The 16936-nt window shown below is 41.5% G+C and overlaps 1 protein-coding gene across 1 annotated transcript; it reads left to right on the top strand.

Moving 5' to 3' along the window:
• Positions 1 to 12966: 12966 nt before the first annotated feature.
• On the top strand, positions 12967 to 16538 carry LOC102937071 (P2Y purinoceptor 1-like). The gene is made up of 2 exons (XM_043549384.1): positions 12967 to 13093; positions 15529 to 16538. The coding sequence occupies exons 1-2, from the start codon at positions 12967 to 12969 to the stop codon at positions 16536 to 16538; spliced, it is 1137 nt and encodes a 378-aa protein (XP_043405319.1).
• Positions 16539 to 16936: the final 398 nt, after the last annotated feature.

Here is a 16936-nt window from a genome sequence, read left to right as displayed (position 1 = left end):
CTCTACTGTCAATTTTTTTTTTTAAATATTGCTTGTTTTGTTAAATTCGGCATGTGTCTGGAGTTAAAGGGCTGAGTCTGTGTTCACAGTGCCTCAAAAAAGGTGATATTTGTATTATAGATGATTAATCTTTGATCATCGATTTCACATGACAGTGTATTTAGATTCGACAAAAATACATACCACTGATTAATTCCTTTTAAATACTAAATGCTATAATAGAGAAAGAGTATAGTGGACCTATATCTTGTTTGAAAGAACTAATACAAAATCACAAGATAGAATGATTTATGTAGCTTCATCGTGATTCATAAGAAACCAATTGTAAGGGCCAATTTTTTCTTGTATTGTATGCACTTCCCCTTGACCGATAGGCACGTGTACATCATATCTGAGAGGAGTATATCCCTGAATAATTTATTTGCTAATTCCGAGAACCATGACGACATGAAAAAGTTCACCACGTCCTCCACATCCCAATAACTTTGCTCCTGGTGCACACAGGACTGTACACAAACAGGCTGTCATCTCAGACAGGCTACCTTTTCCTGCACTATTTGAAGCAGTCTCTTTTCTCCTCCTGAACCCAATAACTCAGATGGCAATTTCCTCACATGCTTTCAGCTCCCAGAGTCTGTCCTTCACTAGATACCACTAGTAGAACCAGTGGACCACACATTTGGAATTCACGTTTTTAGAAGTATTTTTGTTAAGATATTGGATCAACTTGTGGTCTCAGTTACAGTTGTGCATCTCCCATTGCTTCTGCAAGAGGCACCAGGATTGACCAATAGCAACTGTAATTACCCCTTAAGTGCTTGAGAAAGTATATACCGTTAACTAACTTACGGCATGAGCATAGGCAAGAAGTGCTAAAAAAAGGTAAAAAGTTCCTTATGAAGAATTTTTACAGTGCTTTACTCAATGGATTTGTAAACATGAACATATTTTATTCTCTTCTTTCAAACTCATTTGTGACAACAAGCATCCATCGTAGACACTATGTTTGGCACTCCCACTGGTGAATCTGGAGTCTGGTCCACCATTTGCCAGAGAATTCACTTTATTTTCAACATTCAGCAGATGCTGCCACTATTATTAAACAAAAGGCAACAGGACATCAGACGTTATCAGATCCTCTCTGGGGAAAACTGAAGATGAGTCACAAAAAGCACTTGGGTTGAATTCCATGCAGACTTCAAAGGAGTTTAACTCTAAGAAATGAATAAGTACAGGTGCAGTGACAATATTTTAATGCAAACATAAAATGACACTAGCTTGGGAAAGAATGCTGTGCAAGAGATAAAATAGACAATGTGATTATCTACCATGCTATTGACTCTGTGACCTTATGTTTGGTGGGTTCCTTAACTGGGTATCGAAAGGTAAAGTAAGAACAGTAGTAGGAAAGTGAGGGGGAGGAAAGCAGCAGCAGAAAAAGAGAAAAATAAACAGAAAAACTAAGAAAAGGTGAGCAAGGTAGAAGCAGATAAAGTGTAGGGGGATGATGTAGCTATGCCTTGATACATGATCGTTATGTTTTATGATAGGGTGTCTTTCAGAAGCTCCCAGAAGAAGAATTATTAAAGCTCATTTGACACTCTCAAGAAACAATAGTCTGGCCTTGAAGGCCAGCAGTATAGACACAAAGGGTCAAATCCTGGCTACATTTAATTCAATGAAAAAAACACTCATTGACTTGAGTGGGTCTAGGATTGGACCCAAAGAGGGGTACATTGTAATGGGAAAAATTCATAAAGACTTGTGAGATACATTGTTCAGCCATACAAACAAATCATGGGACCTCGCAGAGGACCCTAGTCTACTGTTGTAACAGGTATGGCAATGTCCTGCAATATCCCTGAAAAACATTATTGAATTAAGATTAAGTATCTTTGGAGTCCATTGTATTAAATGCAAAGGTTATGTATTATTGTGGGCTGGGATGATCAAAGGACTATACTGAACAATGTGCCAGACAAGAATGGTCTTTTGGGACAATATGTGTGAAGTGGATTTCCTGGGAAATATCTAGGAGGAGGTGAATAGAAATTCCTCCCTCTACCCCCAAGTTATGCAAACCCCCAGCCTTTTGAAGCTACATCCTGTGAAGGGAGCCGTTGTCTGCTGATCACCTGTTACCTAAAGCCAAGATCAAAGGCCCAAGTTGTATAAAGTGTGGAAGCAGGGAAAGAAAGAGAGGGTTTAAGTGCAGCCATTTAAGTGTCAGAGACAGAGCAGCACAGAGCCAGTGTGACCTAGCCTTGAGATAACGATGTTTTGAGAAGTGAAAGTGAGAAAATGCTGGTTTAGACAGGACATAACATAAACAAATTGCAGATGTTTTTCATTAATGCACGCCACTAAAATGTATAAATGCTTGTGTGATATTGCTTGTACTTTGAAGAAACTGAGGCAAAGATGCTCTCTGTCAGGTGTATACTTCCCTTGCAATTGCTTGAATAAAGCTGTCTCTGATTTTGTTGCTTCCAACCTGAGAGTGGAGTTCGTTTTCTTCCACAAAAGGAAGACTGAACTATTCATGGGTGTGTGTGTTTTGACCTAAGGCTGTTATGAACTTTTAACCACAGAAAAACCCCTTGAGGGCATTTGAAGGACTGACTCTTACCAGAGCCCTTGTTGAAATTGGGTGTGGGATGATCTCTGGTATGTATATTAATATTCACGTAGGTTCTTTTGTTGTTTTAATATCTTTTCTCTGTAATGCTCTCACCTTAAGAATAAATGTGCTTGATTATATGGGGCTGTGTGGTAACTTATAACTGGTAGCAATTACAGTGGTTCATAGTCTCTGGAGAGAAAGCAAAGCACAGGCACTGATCTGTTTAGGCAGTCTGGCTTGCTGGGGATTGTCACAGTCCAGGGCAACTGCACTTGTATTTCTCCTCAGTAGTCCAGCTGCACAGACAGGTTGCCGAAGGACACCTGCTTACTTTTTCTTCAGAGATGGTTAACAGGTCTAATTGCTACAGTTATAAGGTACCACACAAAAAGCACTTCCTATGGAAGCCTACTTTATTCTTAAGATAAAAAGCACTCCAGAAAAAATATATTATAAACAATAAAAGGACCAACACCCATGTCAATAAACACACTGGACTTAATTGCAGCTGTAACATAGATTCTGGCAGGAGCAATTCTTCAAACCCCCACTCAAGGGAGATTCCCTGGGGTTACAAGTTCATTGCACTATTGCACAAGTTCAGCTCAGTAGAAGCACTCACTCTTATGAGACCTTGGTAGGTCCCAGTGTTTCCAACCCTACCTCAAGGAGGGGGGTCCTCCTTGGACGTGGAGTCCTGGCCGTTTGCTGGAACAGAAAGAAGGCCACGAGCCTGTTTAAAACCAGGCTCTTTCTCCAAAAATTCTTTCTTTGTCTGTTGGTCCCTAGAGAATCCAGTCTGAACTAGTATATGCGCACCTCTCCATGGGGGTGGCTTTCAAGGATTGATAATGGAGGAAGTACATAAGCATCCCCCAATCTCCACTAGAGACGGTACAATGACACACACACACACACACACAATTGCATTTTTAATGCCATGTACCCTAAAGGTATTAACCCTAATTCAGTAAGGTTTAACTTTATACACTAAAATTTAACTAAATTCTAAAAGCTTTGTTCAGACTATTACAGGATATTGTCAGTCTGCCGTAGGGATATCACAGTGTAGGCCGGGAACTGTGTAGCCTGGTAAAACTCTGGTCAGGAGCGAGAGAGGTGGGTGCATGCCCAAGATGGCTGCTGAGGAGTCAGGAGCCTACAGTGGGTGCCCTTGGCAGACCACAAGGGGGAAATACAGGTGGAGGTGCCCTGAATTGTGACAACAGTCCCATACTGCCCCCATTAATGTAAATGGCAAATTTTCAATGGGGGAAAATATCAAAACTTTTATTTACCAAATACCCAATACCAAGGGCTGCTCTCAGAATATACTTCTTCTGTTTTTACACAGGGTACAAGAGGAGAAATAGTGCTAGTGCTAGTTTTGGCCAATGCACCTGTGTGTGGCTAGTCAACATACTTCCTTTATGTTCCTCATTTCTCCTATGCAAAAATGGGAAGGGTGTTCTCCATGTATTAGGATATATTCGGATGTCTGACAGGACGACGGACAAAATGTAATGAACTTATATTAAATATTAGCCACATTCATATTATACATAAATTAATTGTAATTCAATTGTAGAAATGTAAGGGTCCCATCAGTAGGTATGTGGGAAAGCAGCTGCTACAGCTACGGTCTGGAAGGTAGCATGCTACCTCATCAGAATCTGCACAGAAAGTGCTCAGGAACAGTCAGCATGGATTCACCAAGGGCAAGTCATGCCTGACTAATCTAATTGCCTTCTATGACAAGATAACTGGCTCTGTGGATGAGGGGAAAGCAGTGGACCTGTTATTCCTTGAGTTTAGCAAAGCTTTTGATACGGTCTCTCATAGTATTCTTGCCGGCAAATTAAAGTATAGGCTGGATGAATGGACTATAAGGTGGATAGAAAGCTGGCTAGATCGTCAGGCTCAATGGATAGTGATCAATGGCTCCATGTCTAGTTGGCAGCCGGTATGCAGAGTGCCCCAGGGGTCGATCCTGGGGCCGGTTTTGTTCAATATCTTCATTAATGATCTGATTCTGGAGAATGGTGTGGACTGCCCCCTCAGCAAGTCTGCAGATGACACTAAACTGGGAGGAGTGGTAGATACACTGGAGGGTAGGGATAGGATACAGAGGGACCTAGACAAATTAGAGGATTGGGCCAAAAGAAATCTGATGAGGTTCAACAAAGACAAGTGCAGAGTTCTGCACTTAGGACGGAAGAATCCCATGCACCGCGACAGACTAGGGACCGAATGGCTAGGCAGCAGTTCTGCAGAAAAGGACCAAGGGGTTACGGTGGACAAGAAGCTGGATATGAGTCAACAGTGTGCCCTTGTTGCCAAGAAGGCTAACGGCATTTTGGGCTGTATAAGTAGGGGCATTGCCAGCAGATCATGGGACGTGATCGTTCCCCTCTATTCGACATTGGTGAGGCCTCATCTGGAGTACTGTGTCCAGTTTTGGGCCCCACACTACAAGAAGGATGTGGAAAAACTAGAAAGTGTCCAGCGGAGGGCAACAAAAATGATTAGGGGACTGGAACACATGACTTATAAGGAGAGGCTGAGGGAACTGGGATTGTTTAATCTGCAGAAGAGAAGAGTGAGGGGGGGATTTGATAGCTGCTGTCAACTACCTGAAAGGGGATTCCAAAGAGGATGGATCTAGACTGTTCTCAGTGTAGTAGATGACAGAACAAGGAGCAATGGTCAGTGGGGAAGGTTTAGGTTGGATATTAAGAAAAACTTTTTCACTAGGAGGGTGGTGAAGCCCTGGAATGGGTTACCTAGGAAGGTGGTGGAATCTCCTTCCTTTGAGGTTTTTAAAGTGAGGCTTGATAAAGCCCTGGCTGGGATGATTTAGTTGGGGTTGGTCCTGCTTTGAGCAGGGGGTTGGACTAGATGACCTCCTGAGGTCCCTTCCAACCCTGATATTCTATTATTCTATGATTTCAAATCTGTCTCAAAATGGAGCTCAGCAACACACTGAGAAGATGCACTTGGAAATTGCCTTTTCAAAATTAAAGAGAAGCTGCATCCATAAAGAGAGGGGCTTTTTTGGACCTGACACCCTGGAAGGGTTGGAAGTCAAAGGAGCAACACAAATTTTCAACAATTGAACATCTAGCCCTCTGTTTTTAAGCACAGTCTTGGTGTCTTTAAATGGTGACACTGAAACTTAGGTTTTTGTTCTGGTTTAAAATGGTTAATTACCTACTCTCAATTATGCCCATACATGAAATGCCTTATGAATTGCATTGCAATGGTTCAAGGCTGTATTTTGAGAAACCAGCTAGGAGATCAGTGGGGTATGAAATTTGGCAAGGAGCGCTCTACTTTGAAAGGTGCCTAAGAACAGTCCTCTGCCCCAATAACTGAGTCTTCTTTCTTAATGAGAAATGATAGTCTAAAATGTGAATTAAGTGAGTTCGGTTTCTTTAGCTGTGGGACAAAGCAGTGCTGCAACAGTTAACCAGGAAATAACAGCTTTTTCTCCGAGATTACTAATTGACGTTGATTTGTCATTTTGTAGTCACACAGTCACAGCTGTTGCTTCAGAGTACTGTGCACTAACTGAACAGCCCGGGTCAGGAAAGGAATAGAAATCTGTATAGCTCTGTTCTTAAATGTGGAAAATCTATGGAGTATATATATGAACATAAACAGCTTATTATTCAACTCAGATGGATTTTTGATATACTTTTTGATTTAAATTGGACCATTGCTGGCTGCAAAATACCAGACTAGAAAAGCCAATAGTCTGATCTGGAATGGATGAAGTGAGCTGTAGCTCACGAAAGCTTATGCTCAAATAAATGGGTTCGTCTCTAAGGTGCCACAAGTCCTCCTTTTCTTTTTGCGAATACAGACTAACACGGCTGCTATTCTGAAACCTGATCTGGTATGGTAATTCCTATGTTCCTAGGCACAAGAGCTCCTTGTGGAATGTTCTTTCCGCTCACAGGGGCCAGATGCTGATCTGGTACACGGTCAAATCCAGGGTAATCTCATTGATATCCCTGGAGCTACTTCAGATTTACACTGGTGTAACTGAAATCTAACCCAGCCCAGGATCCTTAGGTCTACATTGTAAAAGCTATGAAATCAATAACAGGTATTTAAAGTAATGGCTGGTGACTTCTAGATGGAAAATAGCTGTGTCGCTAATGAGAACTACTAATGTAACATACTGCAAACCATGCTGAAAATGTACACTTTGCAGGGTCTGATTCTATTATTTACACTGGTGTTAGTGAGGCGTAACTCCAGGGCAGTCACTGGAGTTGCACTGGTGCAAAGCTGTTGTGAGAGCAAAACAAACTCCATCCATACTGATCTACGTACAGTCGAGTGCTAATGTTGTACTGGTAACCACACTCCAATCTTTGCCTATGAGCACTCATTCCTGGCCTCCTAAAATACTATCACTAGGTCAAATTCTGAGCTTACTGGTGGAAATCTGAAATAACCTAAGTGAAGCTTAACAGTTACTCTGGTTTTACATCATCCTAACTAAGAGCAGAATCTGTCCCATTGAATCCCAGCTCCTTGTAGAACGTATTTCCACAGGCCTATGTGACCTTCTCACATAAAAAAGAAAAGCCTCTCATATTGCTGAATCCCTCCTATGCGAATATTTCAGCTCCATCAGTTTCAGTCCTGCCAGTCACCTATTTTTAGCCTAGTGAACTCCAATATGCTACCCCTTTCCCAGCCAAGACAGGATTGGCATTTCTCACCTTTACACACAACCTACTTAACATAATAACCTTGGAAGTCTTCACTGGCATCCCATTTCCAACGAGCACAAATGGAGTTCGGCATAGAAAGATGGCATTGAAATATATTGGGGCTGGGACATCATAAATTTCTGCTGACATTATGTGCATTAAGTAGCTGGATCTTTTATAGAAGATTCATGTTTTCCTCCCCCATCTCAGCATACCTGACATGCTTGCCATCAATGCTATGTCCAGCAGCTAAACTGGCCTGCACTCAGCAACAATAAACTTTGGTTCAACAGCCCTTATTCCATTTAGCTCTTATCACATTGGCCTGTGTTGATTTCCCACAACCATTACTTTGTGCAATTTCATACAGAAAAAATGTTCCGGAAGCATGGACCATATGTTCACTGACTCTTTGCATATATTTTCAAGAGTAGTTTATGGAAGCGGTATAAAAATACCCCATCAGGAATGTACTAAAATGAAAGAACTGCTCGGAAGGTAGAGAGAAGTCTATGTTGTGTTGCCATATAATCACAATGTAACACTTTGCTATCGAGGTCTCTTGAATAAACATTGCAGTTGACTTTATCCCATTAGCAGAGTATCAGTAAACATTGCAGTGATGTAGACAGTTATTTGTTCCCAGGTATTGCCATGTATTCTAGAAACTCTTTGGGTGAAATCCTGACCCCACATGTAAGAACCTTGGCCCAAAGGGATTCTGGTCTTCTTTTATTTCCAGATCACCACTGGAAGCTTAGAGTAGGGGCTTTCGGAGGACCATATGCAGGTAGACTGTAGGAAATACCACCCAGCAGGGCCTGTGTGGGGGGCCTTCACACCCTACTTATTGGCTGATGCTAGTATTTAGACCAGGAAGCCATTATGGGCAGCTGCCTGAGCAACAATGCAGACTGCTCCAGAATCTGCTCGCTGTAGACCCTAGACTCTGGCTTCTGACCCTGGTTTGTCCTTGACTCTGCCTGCACCGTGGTGCAGGACCCTGAGTTCTTGGCATTCTGAGCCGGCTCAGCCCTGGTACTCATCTCCTGATCACCGTTTAGCAGCTGACTGGTGCAAACAGGCTGCCCCTAACACCATCAAAGTACAGCTGTGTGAATAACAGATTGTTCAGTTCAATGGCCATACCAAAACGTCTAACTTTAAAAACAAAATTTGTTTCAGATTGAAAAAAACTTATTTCATTTTGGAGATTTAAAAAAAAAAAACCCTTTTAAGCATAAACCTGAAGTATATTTTGTCACGAAAAGTCTTTTGAACATTTTCTAAATGTAATGTTTTAAATTTTTTTTATTTGAAACAAACATTTTGATTTTTTTTTAAATTGTGGGGGGAGTTAGAGTGGAGGAGGTTTAAACCAAAACAATCCTGCAAATTCAACACAAATTTGTGTTGACTCTTTCATAGAAAATAACTAATAGTGAGGAAAATCAGAAACAAAATACAAGAAAATATTTCCTTACACAGCCCACAGAATTCACTGGCCTTGAAAGTCACAGTCAAATATTGTGGCTGGATTTTTAAAAAAGGCTGGATTTTGCCACCAATGACAGCAGTTATATTTTTTGCATGATAAGTTAAACCTCATGCTGTTAGATGCAAGCTGCTAGCATACAGAAGTCAGGAAGGATTTCCTCCTTTTTGGCATAGCACTGCACTGCACAGCTGGTTATGTGCATCAGGAAAGATTTTTGGCTTTCTTTGAAGCCATGTAAGAGAACGGATGCTAAACTCCGTGCTCTAGTTTGCAAATCCTGTAGACCAGATCAGACCCCTATAGCTCTGCTAGTGAAAGAGTCATCCAGGCAATTTCCACTTCTCTATTGGAAGTTGGCTTAAGGTGTCTCTTTGACACTGTCTTCTTGCCTCCTTCCTAATGGACATTACAGAGGGCTCGCTATTACTGATCCCAGAGAAAGAGCAGTTTCACACAATGTAATTGGTGCATGTAGCTCATTGGAACACCTAGGCACAATGAGGTGAGTGAAAGGCACCATGGCAGCCTTTAATTAAGATACGACATTGATAAAAAACAATGTAGCCATTGTTTGACTTCACTCATGGTTTGTTCTTAGAATTGTTCAAGAGACGAAATAACTGAACTTAGCTACATTTATTAGCTAAAAACAAAGCAGTACAATATGAAAAGGAGGTATACTAACCTCCTTATGAAAAGGAGATATACAAGAAGCAATTCTTATCTCACAGCATGGTTTAGCTACACAGAAGGTGTACTTCAGTGATATGCATTTTAGCTAGTAGTCTTTTTTCGTATGATTTTTACAAGTTACAAAACTCTTTACATTTCACTAAAATCCAACCCACCAGTTCTTTAACTTGTTGTTTTGTGTTCTGTGGTTTTCTTATGTAGCTCCAAAAAAAGAGATTTCAAATCAGCTGGGTGTAGAGATACATTCTGAGCTGTGCAAGACACACCTCTCATGTAAACCTCTTGGTTTTCACAGGCTTCCTATTTTCTAATGCCAAAACTGACTCCACCTTTGCAAATGTTGTGGGATACTTGATGTGGGTGAACAAAGGTGTGGTGAGTGCATCATATGTTCCATTAACATAATTTCCCAACACATCTCTCATGTATATTATATTAATACCATGCACATAATACCTGTTAATGTGGTGTATACTACGCTTTCCATGTATGTATTCACTGATTCATATCAGTGGACTGGATTCTCACCATAGGAGAACCACCTGCCATTTACACATGGACACACAGCGATGAAAATGTAGTTATAAAGCAATGGCTTCCCCTTTGCTGTGACATAAAACCAAGGGCCAGATTAGATTAAAATGTATGAAAAGCCATGGGAAGACACTTTTTCCTTGAAAAGCTTGATGAAGAATCCGTTATGGTTATACCAAATTGTCCCATTAAGGGGTGGGATGTTCCCCAACACACATAGGAAAGCCACTCTTAAACCTGATAGATCCCAAAGGACCCACACAGAGACCCTATACCTGCATAGTGTCTCTGGGCCCCATAACACATTCCCCCCTTCTCCAGTACCAATGGGGTTGCACTGTTAGGAAACCCTCTAGCTTCAGCTGCCCAGTGTCCCCTGGCTGGTCATAGGGAATCTGCTGAAAGACACATCCAGCTTGTGGCTGTGCTGGCAACAATGTGCATCACACCCAGCCTCACCTCCTTACAGTCCCTGACTCTCCCCTCTTCCCCATGTGGAGCCCAGACTTTGCAATACTCTGTCATCAGCCACTTGATTCACTCTGTCTGCCGTCACTCCTCTGCACTGTCAATCACTTGGCATGACTATTTATTTTGCTCTTGCTGGCATCAACCATTTCACTCACCTTTCACCAGAGGTTAACCAGAATCTCTGGCCAGCTGTGTTCCTCTGGCAAGCTAGCAGTGCCCTAGACACAGCATAACGTCTTACTTCAGGCCATAGCTAATACACGTGAGTGTTTACTGTTTCCAGCTGAGCGGTCTGTGTGGTAATGTGCGGTTAAATGCTGAGCAGCTGTATTTGAACCAGAATGTTGCTTCCTGTTCCTGAGAGATGTGTGTGAAGTTTTGGAACTGAAGGGCTGGGAAACATTTTCCCATGGGATTGTGGGATAGAGTGGGCAGACTCTGAGCTATGTCCACACTGCAAAATGTCTGAGCTTTGACCCGTCACAGCGGAACTTGGGCTCTGATCCACCCACCTAGCAGGAACCACGGGGATGAGTCCAGAGGGGTTCCTGGCCCAAGTCACACTCATTTCTGTATGGACAGAAGGGAGGCTTGTGCTTAAACCTGAGTCTGAGCCCAGTCTTAGTGTGATGCGTAGACACCTCTTCCCCCCACCCAGCGCGGTTGCAGAGCCCAAGCTCCAACCCAAGACCAAATGCCTGTACAGCAGTTTTATAGCTCTGCAGCCTGAACCCCACAAGACTGAAGCAGTTGACACAGGCCAGCCAAGGGAGTTTTATTGCAGTGTAGACATACCGTAGGTGCCCCTTTATGCCAACTGGCAAAGGGTGCACCCAACACACTGTCTTTAGATTATTTAGCCAAACAGTGTCTTGTAAGGTATATAAAAACTGGTGACATGCTGGTTATTAATATTATTGTGTGATGCATGTACAGTTAGTGTGTAAAGAAATATGTATGTGTGCTGGAAGTATGTTCCTAAAATATGTGCAGCCCAAGCATTCCAAGGAAAGCGAATAAACAATCATAAGCAAAGGAATGTTGTTTCACCCATTTGCCTTTGTCTCTAATGTAAATTGAGCAAGGTGAGGCCAGAGACAATGGAAATACATTTACATCTAAGGTAAAAAACATGATTAAGACAATCAAAAAAGCAAATTGAGCAGAGGATGAGGAAGACAGCATGGCATCTACCAGCAGGGGAGACAAACTTTGTCTGGATTTACTTTGTAAAGAATACAGTTCAAAGGTTTACTGGACTATAAAAGGAAGGGGAAAGAACCCCTTAGTTATCCAAAGGGGGCAACACCCTCTGATTCCGTAAGAGTTGGAGCCTCAGGCCTGAAGGACTGGAGATGCTGCAAACTTGATGTAATTGAGAAAACTTCCTAGGCAAAGATTTCAACTTACTAAAATTGAGTTTTAGTCACTAGACCAGTGGTTCTTAACCTGGGGTGCACGCACTCCCTGGGGGTGCGAGATGCCCTTTCTGGGGGTGTGAGACATGCCAGATTTTTTAAGAAGTAAGTCATCAAAAACACAAATTAGGCACAGGCACGTAAGTACAACTACTTTGTTTCATCAAACCTATGTATTTATTAATATTATACATTTTTTAACGATTACTGTAATATACAAACAAAAAATATATCTAGGTTTAAAGAACTGACCTACTTCAACAATTTTCTATAAGGGGTGCGAGAACATATTTTGATTTTTTGATAAGGGGGTGCGAGAACATATTTTGAGACCCAAAGGGATGCAGGCTGCAGTAAAGGTTAAGAACCACTACACTAGACAGATTGTTTTGTGTCAGAACCGTACCCGTTTCTTTCTCTCTTGCTCGGTATCACTTAAATCTCTGTTCTTTATTACTAAACTTAAACTTAGCGTTACTATAAAACATCTCGGTGCTGTTATATTGAGTTAAAGTGTGAATCTTCAGTTAAACTGAGGGACTGGAGTGTGCACTGTCTCTTTGGAGGCAGCAGACGTAATCATTTCTGTAAGTGTCCAGTGCAAGGGACTGGACACTGCAGAGAGATGTTTCTGGGGGGACACTGGTTCACTGACTGTTACCTGCAAGGCAAAGACTAGCAAAGTCTCTACAAGTTTGCTGGTGAGGTGGACAGGGAGCTGACACACAGTCCAAGCTCCAGCAAAGCATATGCCTTGCTGAGGCAGAGGGGTAACACAGTGACTCACTGTTCTGGCTGTCCTGAGGAAAGAGTCACAGCTGGTGTTATACTTATTGCTGCCGCAGTGATTATATTAGAGAGAGCGAGAGACCTTGTAGGAAATCAAAACAGCAGGAAACCTATTTCTTTGAAATGTAACAGAAGTGCTCAGTGCCAAGGTCATCAGCTAATTATGTGAAGGAAATGACCTCGAAATTAAAAGTCTTTTTGAATTTTATGTTAATGAACTATGAAGGGGAGGGTTATTCAGAAAACACTTGCAGTGTGAAGACTGATTATCTGAGCAATGAGGGGAAACTGAGGCAGCGCATCCAAACTGAGGCAGTGGATGGATTTGAAGCCAGACAAGGTAAGTCCCTGCTTCAGGGACCAACAGAATGCTTGTTATCTTATGACCAGGAGGAGTTTTTAAATTAAAACTACAGTCTGGCAGTAAATCATTCTTTTCTTCTACACAAAAAAAGACAGAGGAGCCAACTTATGGATAATGAAAAGGAAGAATTGAAGTTGGGCATGCATAAAAAAGGCTGGTTGTGGGGAAGGTGGGTTTTTTTTGTTTTTGCAACTAGCAGCTGAAAGAAATTAGAAGCAAAGGCAGAATTTGGAACTATCCAGAAAATCTGTTTTGACTTACTTTCAGCTTTGGGAAAAAACGCTTCAGATTTCCACCCAGTGTAATCAGACACCTGCCTATGTATGGAACACCCTCCCCTCCTCCTGTGTAGATGCAAAGCCATTATATCTGTGATATTATTCACACATCTGTCATGTCAGGGAGCCGGGCAGTTACCTTAGTAAGTGCGTAATTACAGGAGCAAACAGCTTTACAAAATAGTACAGTATATAAGATGAGGATGGGGAGAACACCTGGCCAGGTAAGTGCTTGCCATGTCTCTCTTTTTTTTGGGTGGTGATGATGTTCATGATTTCATATAAAGCTTGATGTGTGAGGTTTCCTAACTCAGTGTTTAAATACAATTACTATAGTCCAGGCATTCATGGGCAATTCTGGGACTTGATAGTTAACTACTGCAAAAGGTATCAACAGTTTATAGTTCTTAGCCCAAGAAATGAAGTAATGAAGTGACACTGTCATCAAAGAAACACTTTCTTTGTTCCTTTTAGAAATACAGATTTTCATAACTCATTTTAGAATCTCTTCCTTGCAGTCCTGATACAGTATGGCAGGTGGTGGTAAAGCAATGAAAATAGAGTACAGTCCACAAAACTTATAAGAAATAGGGGTGGGGGGAATTGTTTCATTCTTTAATATTGTACATTTAACACAAGTAGATCGTTTCTTATGGTAAGAATTGAGGTTTAGTTTGATTTTTAGAGCCAGATTTTTGCATAATATTATCCATTTCTGTGGGCATTGAATAATTGCTGATTCATTTTGTCCCTGCAATTGTGTGCCCCAAATCAAGGCTTCTTGATGGCTAAGTGAATCAAATATTGAACAAATTATGGCTGGACTGAATATTTGGTACTTAATCCATCTGGCTAGAATGTGATGTCTGTACTCAGGAGGAACAATAATTTACACCAAAGGTACTCCCTTTGAAATCAGTGTGGCTAGTTGTGGATTAACATACTTCTCAATGTGCGTAAGGGTATCACAGTCTAGCCCCTAGTCATTTGTTACTTAGGACAAATTTGAAGACTGTGGCATGAGTCTGGATTGTCCTTTCACACAGTGTAAATCAGGAGTTACTCCACTGAAATCAGTGGTGTTACACTGGAATAAGAGGAGAATAAAGTCACAAATCTTTTTCCAGGAGACTAGGGAAAAGTCCATTCCAGAGGTCCTGGTCCCTCACTAATTTCTCTTGATGTGAGAGAGGATAAAATACAAGTTCAGGATTGCAGATCGCTGGAGTCCCCAGAGATTCTTTGCTAAAAGATATAGTCACAGTAAGGGGAACAAAAGACCATATAGAATGACACTTGTTGATGAAGCAGAACTTCTAGATCTCAAGTCGTGCTGGCGACTTTAGTGTACAGCAGTGGATGATTACTTTATTAAGTATATTTTCACACCTTTTCTCTTCATTAACTGTCTGCTCACAGTTTTCTCAAATTTATTTGCTATTCATAATTGTAATTTCTGTGAGTGCATTTTGGTCCATAGCTCCTTTCACATTATGAAGCTCTAGTATATGAAATTCAAGCTTTGTTGACTAGTTTCACTTGGCATATAGGTTACACTGCATGTTTTTGGCCCCTGATTGGATGAGCAGAACTTCTAGAAACAAGTTTTGGTGCAGATAGTGACATCGACAAACTAAAAATATGTTTACCACAATTATGCTCCAATATTTGCTTAAAATTTGCTATTTCTGGAAACACTCCCACCAGCAGACTAGTTTGCTTGGAAGTTCACAGACAGCAAACACAACCTGGATATGAACACTTGCTAAGTGAATTCACTGAAATGAATACTAATGAATACTTTTCATTTTGGCCCCGTTCTAGCAATGAAGAGTCAGAAGAGCTGATTCCCTTCTAGATTGCACTGTTTTAAATCAGGATTAAGTCCACTGAAGTCAGTGGAGTTACATCAGTGTACATGACAGATGAATCAGCCCTGGAGTTACTATTATAGGCCTTGATCTAAAGCCCACAGAAGTCAGTGGGAGTCTCTATTGATTTCAGTGGGCTATGGATCAGAACTATAATGATTTATTTGTCATGACAAGACCAGTTAGCGAAGGCTCAGACATCTCATCTTGGATAAGATGGGAGGCGGACAGACTTTATTCAGTTGATAATGTTGAGTTTCAGTGAAACCAGTTTGCTTTTTATTTGGACAGAAAGCAGAGGCAGACTTCTGTGGAAGTGCTGGCACCATTCTAGGCACCATCCAGAGGACTCTCATCCCAGGGACCTTCCTCTTCATCCTGGCTGTGGGACTAACTTTGAACATGCCCATCATCTGGATCCTCGTGTTCCGGGTGAAGCGCTGGAACAGGAGCACTGTTTTCCTTTGTAACTTAGTTTTGGCTGACATCGCTTGGATCTTAACCCTCCCCTTTCTGATCTCCTACCATCTGAATCAGCTGCATTGGATCTTTGGAGATGCTCTTTGTAAGATTACCAGGATAATTTACCATGTTTGCTATTACTGCAGCATCTACTTTGTCACTTGTCTGAGCGTGGATCGCTATCTGGCTATAGTGCATCCGCTAAAGTCTCTGTGGTTGTTGAATAAACAACAGTCACTACTGATTTGCCTCTCAGTATGGGCAGTAACTAGCTTGGCGAGTGTGCCAATCCCCTATGTTGCCAGCACCCAGATATGCCCAGACAACAAAACGATTTGCTCTCTTTATGTATTTTCCAGCTCCACCTATATAACGCTTCCCCTTTCCATGTGCTGCACGGTTGTTGGCTGCTTGCTGCCTTTTGTTGCTATTTGTTACTGTTACTGCAGCAGCGTCAGGACACTGCGAAAGACTGGCCTTCATCACTTTCAGAAAAGGGATAAACTCACCAAGCTCATGTACTCTGTTCTGATCATTTTTGCACTCCTTTATTTCCCTTACCACCTGTCAAGAAACACCTGCATCTTCTTAAGAGCATTGTGGCCCAGTGCCAGTAGGTCCATTGAACATGCAGACACCGTGTTCTTTGTAGAGGTAGCAGTGTGTAGCCTTAATACTTGCATTAACCCTCTCTTCTGTTTCCTGTCAGGAGGGGATTTTCGAGACCAGGTTTGCAAAATAGCCTCCTCTTATTGTCACACCAGAACCTGGAGGAGCCAACAGCAAAGGACATCTGTGTACCCAGTATAACTCCATTCCCTCACAAAACTAATTTTGTCAAGCTGAAAATTATGGGCAAAATTTTAGCCCCATTGAAGTCAATGGCAAAACCCCATTGACTTCAGTTGTCAGTAGTTTACTGTTTATATAGTACCTTGGAGATGCTTTTATCTCTCAGGTTTGTAAGAACCATTAACTGGGGAAATTTAATTCTGGAGATGTGGGAGATGGTTATAAGCAATAAAATTATTCAGGAAGTCCTAGAGTCTAAAATTTGTGTGAATCCTGGTTCCATTTTATTCAAAACACCAAAAATTAAGGAGGTAGTGAGTAGAGCTGGAAAATGAAGTTAATGTCACAAAAAGTATTACTTTTCAAAGGGTTCAAAATGGATCTTTTTTTGGTCAAAATTGATCACGAAATTTTAT

The sequence above is a fragment of the Chelonia mydas genome, chromosome 6 (genome assembly GCF_015237465.2).
Source record: "Chelonia mydas isolate rCheMyd1 chromosome 6, rCheMyd1.pri.v2, whole genome shotgun sequence".
Lineage (NCBI taxonomy): Eukaryota > Metazoa > Chordata > Testudines > Cheloniidae > Chelonia > Chelonia mydas.
The sequence above is the reverse complement of the archived record's forward strand: the minus strand, read 5'-3'. Positions and strand labels throughout refer to the sequence as shown.

What these genes read in the sequence shown, in the direction of transcription:
- LOC102937071 (XM_043549384.1), top strand. Translation starts at nt 12,967, where the DNA reads ATGAACTATGAAGGGGAGGGTTATTCAGAAAACACTTGCAGTGTGAAG. An exon ending in TGGATTTGAAGCCAGACAAG is followed by an intron (nt 13,094 to 15,528) that starts GTAAGTCCCTGC and finishes GTTGAGTTTCAG; the next exon opens with TGAAACCAGTTTGCTTTTTA.